This window comes from Antennarius striatus, chromosome 6, assembly GCF_040054535.1.
Source record: "Antennarius striatus isolate MH-2024 chromosome 6, ASM4005453v1, whole genome shotgun sequence".
Lineage (NCBI taxonomy): Eukaryota > Metazoa > Chordata > Actinopteri > Lophiiformes > Antennariidae > Antennarius > Antennarius striatus.
The window spans coordinates 25334558-25347337 of record NC_090781.1 but is presented as its reverse complement, the minus strand read 5'-3'; the positions used below and the strand labels follow the sequence as shown (position 1 = coordinate 25347337).

The 12780-nt window shown below is 42.3% G+C and overlaps 1 protein-coding gene across 1 annotated transcript; it reads right to left on the bottom strand.

The window, feature by feature from the left end:
• Nucleotide 1: 1 nt before the first annotated feature.
• Nucleotides 2-11943, bottom strand: LOC137596930 (coatomer subunit beta'-like). Its single transcript, XM_068317756.1, has 22 exons — nt 11838-11943; nt 10854-10991; nt 10529-10615; nt 9558-9684; nt 9329-9477; nt 7772-7918; nt 7162-7261; nt 6894-7036; nt 6277-6479; nt 6089-6199; nt 5918-6006; nt 5737-5843; nt 5100-5243; nt 4865-4995; nt 4483-4690; nt 4247-4357; nt 3075-3289; nt 2891-2983; nt 2577-2754; nt 2278-2349; nt 708-1601; nt 2-637 (listed from the first exon to the last, which is right to left on the bottom strand). The coding sequence occupies exons 1-22, from the start codon at nt 11838-11840 to the stop codon at nt 545-547; spliced, it is 3543 nt and encodes a 1180-aa protein (XP_068173857.1). The 5' UTR covers nt 11841-11943; the 3' UTR covers nt 2-544.
• Between the last annotated feature and the right edge of the window lie 837 nt (nt 11944-12780).

Below are 12780 nucleotides of genomic sequence, written 5' to 3'. Positions count from 1 at the left end.
TTTAATCTACATTACCATCCAGTCGGTTAAAAAAAACACCATGTAACAGACCTGTAGGATGTAAACATGCACCTAAAGGGAGGAATAAAGACACAGTGACATTTACAGGAAAAAAAAGCCCAAAAACATCCATCGGAATGTTGGAAAACGGCTCAGTTTCACTTCAAGAGTGAAAATGTTCCACTAACACCTTCAGTACCAGGAGTAGGAAAGGATTTCCACTGTAAACTGAATATAACGACACCCATCCTGATAAACGACAGGAAACCGACTGAAACCAGATTCCAAACACACACCTGTCTATTCCTGATTCCAGCTTTCTCTGCGTTTAGATTTATCGTTAATCTGACCTCCAGATGAACGACGTGCGGTGTGAACACCGCCTGGTGGATTATTTGAGATGAAACCTGCACGTTGAAACGTTTTCGGTCTCCTCTATCACGCATGCACACAAACAAAACACTTTTTTGGTTTTTTTGGCAGCTGATTGTCCCAGGAAACCCCCTGAAAAAAACCAAACAAACAGGTTTGACTCGTGAAAACTTCACTGCAGTTCGTTCAGGAAGTCGTCATCGAGGTTGACGTCCACCGCGTCGAGATCCAGTTCAAAATGATCCAGATCCAGATCGTCCAGTTCCTACGGGGAGAAACAAACATGAGACGACACGCTGTGTGTTTCTGTTAGCTGTAGCATTGAGCTAATTTACCTCTTCGTCCTGCTCTGAGTCCACATCCTCTGGAGGCTCCTCCTCTTCATCTTCTACTTCCTGCTCTGGAGCTTCTACCTCAGGTAAAATCTCCGGCTGGTCGTCGTCAGGCTTCTCTGGTGGAGCTGCAGCTGGTCCTTCTAGTTCTGGTCCTTCTAGTTCTGGTTCTTCTAGTTCTGGTTCTTCTACTTCTGGTTCTTCTAGTTCTAGTTCTTCCTGTTCTGGTTCTTCTTCTGGTTCTTCCTGTTCCGGTTCTGGCAGTGAGACCGGTGTCAGGAACGGAACCGGATCTCCAAGCAGGTCCAGGAGCGGCTCAATGGTCGTGTCTGGAAAAGCTTGTTCACGGATCGGCAAATCCAGCAGTGGACCGGCTGTGTGTTCAAAGGAGACGAGCTCGTCCGTCGCCGAGGGCGATGGTTCAGGAACATCAGCCTCCTGCGGGGAGTCAAGGATGGGCGGGGCTTCTGAAAGGGTTTCCTGTTTGTCAGTTCCTGAAGATTCTGTTTGAATGAAACGATCAGGGTCTGTTGCCGTGACGATCTCTGTCTCAGCTGATAGAGCTTCACTGAATAATCTATCATCTCTGGAACCGGACTGGACCGCTTCTGAAACGGATTCCAACTCGTCCTCCTCCTCCTCTGACTCCTCTTCCTCTGATTTCACCTCGTTTTCCTCCTCAGACGACACAGACTGGGTTTGTTTTGGATCTACGTGCTCTTCATCCTCCTCATCCTCTGTGGCTGGTGGAGGGGCTGCTGAATCATCATCTGTTGGTGGAACAGGAAGCAGGAGCTCCTGTTTCAGTGATGCTGGTTCTTCCAGCTGTTGTGTTTCTGCAGGCGGAGCCTCTGAAGCTGCTTCAACATGGAGCGTTTCAGCCAAGCTCTTCACTTCCTGTGGAGAACAAACAGGAAGGATTTATCTCCAATGAAGTCCAGGTTTATCTCGGCTTACGCCGCGTTCGTCTCCAGACTGAACTGTAGATAACCATTCCCAGTCCTGTACTGAGCTTTATTAATGAATGTATTTTAATTTTAAAAAATAAAAAAATATAAAATTAAAAAAAATATATATATATATATACTGTATATAAATATATAAAAATATACATGAATATATAAAATAAAAAAACAAAAATAACATTTGGTTCATATGAATCTATTTTAAGCTGACAATTACATTTTATTTTTTAATATAGTACAGAAAAAACGTCTGTCTCGTCTTCAGCTGCTTCTTCCTCATTGTGGGTCACGGGGGTTGCTACGGGCTAATAATATGATATTATATGTTTTTATTGTGATTTATGTTCAGTAACATGACATTATGTGCTTTTAATAGTTTAATACCGATTTATTGATTCCAGTATTTGTGTCAGACAGACGTAAAGTGGAGGAAAATTACCTCAACTGGATTTTTATTTTTTCCTGTTTTTTTAAAAAAATGTATAATCGAGAACGACGTAACTCCAGACGACGTCAGCTGACGTTTACTGTATTTTGGTTGATGACTCGGTTAAAACAGAGACTCTTGGTGTAATGACTCATGTGGACGGGCAGGTTCTGGTTCTTACCTCTGGATCAGTGATCTCTCCATCGGGCTCAAATCCTGCAGCCTCCTCCAGAACATTACGATCCTCGTTTGGCTGAAGAACCGAGAGACAAAAGTCAAAATTAAACAGGAAACTAAATTTATCAGCAATTAATAAATGATTCAACATCGACAAATTACCAAAAAAATTCACAAGAGACCAACAAGAGAATCAGAAACTGTCCCATTTTACACTTTGTGCAGCAGTAAACATCGTTCCCAACATAAAGTTGATTTATTTTTTAAAATTTTTCCAGTGTAGTTATCCAGAAGTCCACAGACCATGATGAGGGGGTAGTCTGAGGCGGGCCTGACCCTGGTAGCCCCCCTCAGGTACCGCTCAGCCAGCAGGGCCTGCTGGAGGCCGGGGAACAGGTTGCCGTAGTGACCGGGGTCGGCCAGAGAGTCGGCTGCCTTCTGGTTGACCTTAGACAGACTCTCCTTCCAGAGGTTCACCACCCTGGAGCAGAGAGGAGGACACGCAGCTAAAGGTGATGCAAAATGTAGAAATACATTAAATACAGACACATCAGCCATAACAGCACGACCACCGACAGAACACACGGTTATATCTCTATCTTTAACTCAACACACACCTCGACACCTGGCTGGGCAGATACGTTCTTGCCAAAAATGCTGCTTCTGGCAACCGATCTGTTTTGATGAGGAGGTCCAGACATTTGTCCAACCTGGGCGACAATAATAAAATAATCAATACCAACATAAAGGTAATCAAAATATAAAAATAAATCTTGCTCGTCTTCATCTTCTTCCACCCACTTTCCCAGCAGGAAGTAGGAGAGAAAGGCGATGTTGTTCTTCCCGTCCACCTCCGCTCCCTCGGCCAGTTTGCCCACCATGCTGGCGTTGCCCGATGTGCTGGCCAGCATCAATAATCCCCCATAATCCTGAGCGTGTTGCAGACACTCCTGGGCCAGGCCGTACTGGCAGTTTGCAGTGGCCAGTTCTGCCAGCTGCTTCCATTTCTCCTCCGACTGGAACCCCAACAGAAGAACATGACAAAGAGAGCAGAGAGGACGTAGGGTGAGTGTAGGGTGAAACAAGAAGAACCCACTTGTAACACGGATTATAACTGACAAGACAGGTCGTTTTTCAACCCATTTCCCCCTCGAGGATTAATAAAGAATTATGAGTTTATTTTTGTACAGTAGAACCTCGAGATACAAGTTTTTTGAGATACAAGTCGGAGCTCAGTCCATATTTTTTTTGGACATACGAGTGAAAGTCCCGAGATTGGAGTCGTGCTTCAGGACACCACCGCTAGTTGGTGGATGGATACAACATCAGTGAGACTGCATCTCGTTCTTTACCACGTGTTGGCGGATGGCCACGACATCAGTGAGACCGCATCTCGTTCTTTACCGCGTGTTGGTGGATGGATACGACATCAGTGAGACCGCATCTCATTCTTTACGTGCTAACGTGTCCCAAACTCGTTAGAAACCGATTCTAAGGAAAGGAATTTTTGCAATTTCCCCCAGAGCAGATCTCTCCAACTATACAGACTAGATTCACCCAACTTTATTTATAAAAGAACCAAGACAAACAGTCGTGTCAGAAGGTTTTCGTCGCCAACTGAACAAGGTCGATTGTGACTCCTACACAAAGATATTAATCTCATAGTATTAAAGTACGTTGGGATTTGATTGACGAGTGATGTCATGGAGAACTTCCTGCTGGGAAAAATGTGGATTTGGTAAATCAACACGAGGACAAACAGAATGTAGATTCATTTATGCGTTCAGGTCAGGGAGGTGTGCAGTCAGTCGACCAGCTGATCAGAAGTGCTCTCCAGTTTGAGTCAGTTCTAGAATTACAATCTGGATATTAATTGTTTTTTATTCTGGATGATGGATAAATTTAGTGTTTAAACCTCGGGGTTATGACTTGTTGTCGTGACACAGCTCAGCTGTGAGCTTTGCTTTCCTCACCTCGGCCTCCAGGGCCAGCTGGTACGCCATCTTGACCTCCCCCAGCTGCAGCGCCAACTCAAACTTGTGTTCTGGGTCCGTGGAAACAGCTAGGGCCTGCTTCTTGAAGCCCTGATGAAACAAGACATATTAGAAAACATTCTAAAAAATACTCCATAAGCTTCTATTCTGTTTCAAGACAAGACCTGGTCTCACTGAGTTCCTGCAGGCAGGAAACGGTCAGGGGACAGCTGTACCTGCTTCTCCAGGAAGAAGGCCACCCTGACCCTGTGCTCCTTGGAGATGGTGGGCAGAACCTTGTCGGCCAGAGAGAAGTCCCCCCTCATGACGGCCGTCTGGTACTCCAGCACCGACAGCAGCAGCGAGTAGCTGACCACGTTCAGCTCCTTGTCCCCCAGGTAGAGACGGTCGTCCCTGGGGATGTAGCCCAGCAGGTACATGGTCCTAGAGGGTGGGGGTGGGGGGTCCAAGACAATAATACAAATGTTTCTCAAAGTGCAGACACATTTTGTATCTCGGATTTTCGCTCGTATGTCAAACAAAAAGACAGACAGAGCGACTTGTATCTCAATAACTCTTATCTCGAGGTTCTACCGTTCTTGTATTCTAGCGTCTCACCTGTCCAGGTGAGCGATGGTGATGATCTCTCCTCCTACATAGTAGTTCAGTCGGTTCAGGGAGCTGGTGTAGATGAAACAGTCCCCGACCCAAACTCCAGTCTTCACCACCTCGGAGATCTCCCCCAAAACCTGCTCAGCAGAACAACACAGACACGGGTTTGATCAGTTTCCTGATCTTTAATGTGTGTTAATATGTGATGTGTGATAATATCAGTCCTCTATGGGCGTCTGACCTCGAAGGCGCTCTCTATTCCATCCTCTGTGTTCTCCTCCTTGGACTCTCGTGCTGCTGCGACCTTCTCTGAAAGGTAACGCAGCACGAAGAACGACTCGCTGGTCGCGATGCAGACGAGGTCTCCAGAGTCCGACCAGAAAACCTGAAGAAAAGACAAGATATAAGAGGAGAGCTGCTTGAATTCATTTATTCACAAAGTCAATCCTGGGAAAAATTCATTTGTTCTAAATTTGAATATTCAGCCAATCGCAAACAGTGTTATAATCTGAAAATCTAGTTTTCCTTCACAGGGACCTCTTTTCTCACCAAACAAGGAAGAGCTGAAATATTTTATTCAGCTGATTTGTTATTCATACTGGATAATCTAATTTTAATTTAATTTTAGATTTTCAATCCTAATTTTTAAATTAAATTTTAAATAGGATTTAATGTAAATTAATTATTAAATTAAATTATTAATTGTATCAATAAATAAATTGTTAAATTAAATTATTAATTGTATCAATAAATAAATTATTAAATTAAATTATTAATTTAAATAATACATTAATTACTTAATTTCATTATTAAATTAAATCAAATTTAATAAGCAGGAATAAGTCATGCAAATGAAACTCAGTCAAAAGTTGACTCACGTGTTTGGGTTGGATCTCGATGCGGCGGATGAGCTCAGCGCTCTCCCACTCGTAAAAGGCCAAACCGCTGCTCGACCTGACTCCCAGCAGGAAGCCACCAAAGATACCTGTGAGAACAGGTGTGAGCCATGATGGACGCGTTCGAGTCACGATGAAACACCAAACAGGAAGTACCGCCCACCTTCTGCCCCAAAGTCAGGCTTGAACGCCGTCTTCTGCTTGAAGTTCTTAAATATTTTAACGGTGACGTTGTTCTCCTTGATGGCGTACCTGGAAAAAAGAAGCACATTCTTAACGCTAAGCTAAGCTAACAACGTGAAGGAAGTACAATTCCCAAATGTTTGGGACTTACTGGGAGGAGTCATGTGACCACACAAACTCTTGGGCGGAGCCATAGCTCTTGTTCCTCAGAGCCATGGCGGTGTAGATGATGTACTCCCCGTCTCCACACACCACCACAAACCTGCACACACACACATCGTCTGAACACACTGCACTGTGTGTGTCCCTGGACACACACACACACACACACAGTCTCACCTCCCATTGGGGCTGTGTTGGATGGTCTGGGGGTAGATCTCACAGCTGCCCATGTCCTTGATGCCCAGCAGCAGCTTCTCCCCGTCCTGGACCTCCGCCTCCCCCCCCATCGCCTTCAGGTTGGCCTGCTGGACCTCGGAGTGGTGAGCCCAGATCACCTTCCCACTGGAGTCCATGGACATGGCCGGCTCGTCCCGACCGAACTGGGATGGAGGTGAGAGGATTCAGAGAAATGAGGTAAGAGTAAAAAATGATAGAGTTCAGTAGAACCTGGAGATACGAGTTATTTGAGACACGAGTCGTCGCTCTGTGGATGATTTCGTCTGACATACGAACGAAAATCCGAGATAAGCGTCATGATTCAGGACACCACCGCTTGTTGGCGGATACAGTAGATACAACATCAGAGGGACCGCATCTCGTTCTTTACCACGTGTTGGCGGATAGATACAACATCAGTGAGACTGGAACTCGTATCTCGTTGTTCTACTGTAGGTTCTACAGTAATGGCCAACAATTATCCTTCCCTCTTCAATAATTTGCGGCAAAAGGCAGGACTAGTGAGGGTATCTTATAGACATCCCATAATGAACATGACCCTTTCCTCTCCAGAATACCTTAATGATGATGCTGCCGTCATCGAAGCCTACAGCCACGCTGTTGGAGCCGGTCTGGCTGGAGATGCACCAGACCCTCTCCATGCCGTAGTTCAGCGTGCTTTCCAGTCGGTAGGTGTTGGAGTGCCACACCCGGACGGTGCCTACACCCCCAGGGGACAAACAGGAAACGGTTCAAACTCAAACTCCACTCTTCACTGATTCGGGACAACACATTTTTCGGCATTTGCGTGTCTCTAAAGCGTTTTTGATAAAACACACGACCCACCGTCCTCCGAGCCCGTCAGGATGATCGGCAGCTCGGGGTGGAAACTGACGCAGGAAACGTTCTGAGTGTGACCCTCCAGGGTCTGAACACACGTTTTGTTCTGGGAGACACACACACACACACACACACACACACACACACACACACACACACACACACACACACACACACACACACACACACACACACACACACACACACACACACACACACACACACACACACACACACACACACACACACACACACACGATGTCACTGACATTAACATAGTGTGATATCCATTTGTAACCTGCTGCTGTGGACAATAAATATCCACATAAGAACATAACATAACGGTTTAAATGAGATTATTAGAAAGTCGCTGACAGACGAGGGTTCAAAGGTAAACCGTTGAGTCATCTGCATAACGACATACATACACTGTATGTCTATATTTTCAGTTTCTCTAAGGAATATAAAGGTTTTGGATTAAGACTTGGATAAAACATGTTTCTGGGATGATGTCATGAGATTATTGGTACTAAAACATCGTTTCATAGGATCTAAGGGGGGGGAGCCCTTCGTCAGGATTAACTCCAGGCCTGGAGCCGATCCTTCAGTGTGCTACCTGATAATCCCAGATTTTAATCAGGTGGTCGTCGGCCCCTGAGATGAGGTAGGGCTTGTCCCCCCCGCTGTAGTAATCGATGCAGTTCACCCCCTTCTCATGACCCTCCAGAGTGAAGTTGGGAATCTTGGAGCCCAGCTGCCAGACCTTCAGCAGAGCACAGAGAGAGAATAACGAGAGGATTAGCAATCTCAAGCCTTAGACTACGTTTCCCATGAATGCTGGCACAGGTAGTCCTCAACGTAAGAACATTCGGGGTATATGAACAAACACACGCCTCCATGTTCCACTATTTTCCCGCAGTTCCCCTTTCTGCCACAAAGTTTAAAGTTCACCGTAAACTAATCTGGATTAAAACGATCACGTGAATCTCGAGTGACGCTCGACGGTAGATATTGGAACTATACGTAACGTATTCAATATGTTTTAATACTGTACTCATTTAATGTAATTACAGTAGTAATGACATTACTGTAGTATTTACAGTATAATGACATTACTGTAGTATTTACAGTAGTAATGACATTACTGTAGTATTTACAGTAGTAATGACATTACTATAGTATTTACAGTATAATGACATTACTGTAGTATTTGACTGACATTACTGTAGTATTTACAGTAGTAATGACATTACTGTAGTATTTACAGTAGTAATGACATTACTGTAGTATTTACAGTAGTAATGACATTACTATAGTATTTACAGTATAATGACATTACTGTAGTATTTGACTGACATTACTGTAGTATTTACAGTAGTAATGACATTACTGTAGTATTTACAGTAGTATTGACATTACTGTAGTATTTACAGTAGTAATGACATTACTGTAGTATTTGACTGACATTACTGTAGTATTTACAGTAGTAATGACATTACTGTAGTATTTGACTGACATTACTGTAGTATTTACAGTAGTAATGACATTACTGTAGTATTTGACTGACATTACTGTAGTATTTACAGTATAATGACATTACTGTAGTATTTGACTGACATTACTGTAGTATTTACAGTATAATGACATTACTGTAGTATTTGACTGACATTACTGTAGTATTTACAGTAGTAATGACATTACAGTAGTACTTGACTGAAATTACTGTAGTATTTACAGTATAATGACATTACTGTAGTATTTGACTGACATTACTGTAGTATTTACAGTAGTAATGACATTACTGTAGTATTTGACTGACATTACTGTAGTATTTACAGTATAATGACATTACTGTAGTATTTGACTGACATTACTGCAGTATTTACAGTAGTAATGACATTACTGTAGTATTTGACTGACATTACTGTAGTATTTACAGTATAATGACATTACTGTAGTATTTGACTGACATTACTGTAGTATTTACAGTATAATGACATTACTGTAGTATTTGACTGACATTACTGTAGTATTTACAGTATAATGACATTACTGTAGTATTTGACTGACATTACTGTAGTATTTACAGTATAATGACATTACTGTAGTATTTGACTGACATTACTGTAGTATTTACAGTATAATGACTGTGGACCACACGTTCTTCACACACCTTGACGGTGCGGTCCAGGGACGCGCTGGCGAACTGGTTGTTGTCTTTGGGATTGATGATGATCTGCATCACGTAGTGGGTGTGGCCCTCGAACACCTGAGTGCACGCCCACTTCCTGTCCCAATCCCACAGCTTGACCAGCATGTCGTCTGCACACAGAACCAGTGGGGTCAGTGACATCAGGTGTGAATGAAGGCGTTCAGACGGGAACGGCCCCCACACCCCCTACCGCTGCAGCTGAGGACGTAGGGCGCCGTCGGGTGGACAGCGAGGCAGCGGATGTAGTCGACGTGAGCCTCGAACTTGTGAGCGCAGTCCAGAGTGTTGTAGTTGAAGACGCGGATCATCATGTCGTCCTGTGGAACAGGAAGTACTGCATGTGAAAGAGGAGCTTTCAAAATAAAAATGAAAGAAAACACCTTTAAATCCAACAATATTAATATGTCCAGGACATGAAAAGTAGGTTTTATATTCTCAACGCAATTTAGTAAATATATAAAAGAATCGTAAAGCAAAAAGAACAACATTCCCTCACTGCACGGCAGTAAGCTTTGTAAAAAATAAAAAATATTTCTCGAGTTATGCTCCGGAAACAAAAGCAGCCCCATAAAACATCTCAGGAAGGGTTCATTTAAATCTACTGAAACTCCACTCGTTTGGGACCCGAAGGCTTTTTAAATATAAGTCACGTCCTGAAGTAAAAACGTTGGTCCTATAGTTTGGTACGATATGCAGTGAAATAAACTATTCTTTAAATTTCAGAACAATTTTAAAACCAGAATTGTTTTTTATTTCTAGTGGAGTTTATTTGATGGAGTCATAATGAAATAAAACGCTGTAGAATTCATCTTTCATTAAATATAATCATTTTAGAGTTAATAAGTGATAAGATATAATCCTAATTCAAATCTGTTGTCGTAAACGTCCGATAAACCCAGTTTACCAGTAAAGGAAGAAGCAGCTGAAGACGAGACGGAGATGATTTTTCTGAACTATATTAAAATTTTAATTTAATTTGTCAGTTTAAAATAGATCCACATTGACCAAATATGATTAAAATACATTCATTAATAAAGTTCAGAGCAGAACTGGGAATGGTTATCTACCGTTTAGATGGTTAATGACGTAAATTGAGGTTTACCTGTTTCAGAATGATTTTATATAGAATATAAATATAAACTGGAAAGTGAAATTACTCACGGCTCCGACGATGATCCAGTTCTTCCTGGCTACAAACTTGGCCACTCTGATAGGAAGTTCACACACCTCAAAGGTTTTCACCATCATCTGTACACACACACACACACACACACACACACACACACACACACACACACACACACACACACACACACACACACACACACACACACACACACACACACATACACATACACACACACACACACACACACACACATGTCAGATTAATTTATTAAAATCGGTCACTACAGGTGATGGTGTGTGAAGGCGGTTGTGATCGCTCCGGGGAGCGTCCGACCGGCCGTCACCTGTGTCCCGTCACCTGTGTCTCGTGGTTCCACACCACCACAGTGCCGCTGTAGAGGCTGATCACCATCCAGGGCTCGGTGGGGTGGAGGTCCACGCTCTTCACCCGGTCCGACCGGGCCGTCAGCTTCCGCTTGATGTCCAACCGCAGCGGCTGGAGGAAGGAACATGGATGGTGATTTGATTTTTTTTTTTTTAAATTCAAAAACTCAAATTTAAAATAGAGTAAAATTCAGAAAAAGGATTTTCTTTTTTTAAATTCACTGTTTTGAGTAGAAGCAAAAAAAATTCACAAAAAAAAATAAAAAATAAAAATTTTGACATTTCCAGAAACCAGATTTAATTTTCTGGCTACAGAACCAAATCACCAGATGCTAATTTAGGTCTGCTGGGGGGGGGGGGGGGGCAGACTGACATTCAATATAATAAAAAGAAAACTAATTAAAAATCCAATTACTTTTTCAACAAGTCACTCTTTCCTTATAAATAAAAACAAATAAAGTACTGGGTACAAAAAGGAATTGAAAAAACTACCCGAAATGTTTTTTTAATGAAATTGTAATTGATGGATGAATCCATCCATCCATCCATCCATCCATCCATCCATCCATCCATCCATCCATCCATCCTTGGGGGGGCGTGTCCGTGGATTCTGCCCGGTCCACATTTTCAACGCATGATTTTAAAAACAACAAAACGCGTCATGAAGCTCTTCGTGTTTCTTAATAATAAACTTTAATTTCTGTTTAAACATGTTTTTTTTAAAAAATCTGATTGATTTTAAAATGTTTGTCACTCGAGTTCCTGCGTGTGTGTGTGGGTTGTTTTTTTTTTTTTTTTGCGTGTTTTGTTGCGCGTCTGCCCTAGGTGTGAAAGTTTCTCAGCAGGTAGACACGAACATTTTGTCCCCCAACCCCCGACAGAAGAGAAACGGAACCCCCCCCCCGACAGAACAACGGATTAACGTTCAGGCTGCGTTCGGTTCTTTTGTCGTTCCTACCATGTTTCCACGTCAGCAAGTCTCCACGGAGAAGTTCGATCAATCCGCCCACCGGGACGCCCTGCTGATCCGGTCGCGCTGCTCCACAACTCACCGGAGAAAGTTTCCTCAACAAGCTACCGGAAATGACCGCGACAGCACTTCCGGTCTTCGGTTAGACAATAAAGGTCCGGTTCTGGAGTAGATGAGGTTTACATTATTAAAATAAAATGAAATAAAATTGAATAAAATTAAATTTAAAAAAAATCAATTAATAAAGAAATAAAATAAATACTGTTTAAGTAAACTTGTAATAACCACAGTCTGAAACATTTTACTTAGGCAATTTAACATTGCATTATATTTTTAGTTTTTATCTTAGTGTATCATATTTTTAATAACAGTAGACCCTGACTTTCAATAAAAGTTATAAGAAATGCAATGATGTGTAAAATTTAAGAATACTTTTTAATTTTAAACAAGTATATGTGTAGCTTGTATGTGCTCATATTATACAGTCCAGTGCGCTCTTGTGCATTCGCACACCAACGCTCACGACTCCACCTCATCGCGGATTTTTGGTAGGCAGTCACGTGATACCGCATGCGCATTCTATTGGCTGACGGAAAGTGCGCTCAGTTCCGTGCGTCTCGGACTTCTATGAGACACAAAAGTGCTTTAAACAGTCTATCAGGTTGTGGGAAAAGGTAATAAAGATAGAAAGTGGTTTAATATCAATATGGGGGGGGGGTTCATAAACATTTAAATTACCCTAAATAGTAAGATAGTTTGTAGCTCGATTCCTTAATCGCGTGTGGTTTCTGCAATGCATTAACCGCAAAGAACGAGGGCGCACTGTATTTAGCTTCTAGTAGTTATATATATATATATATATATATATATATATATATATATATATATAAAATATATTTTATATATTTTTATGTATCTATACTTAGAAAGT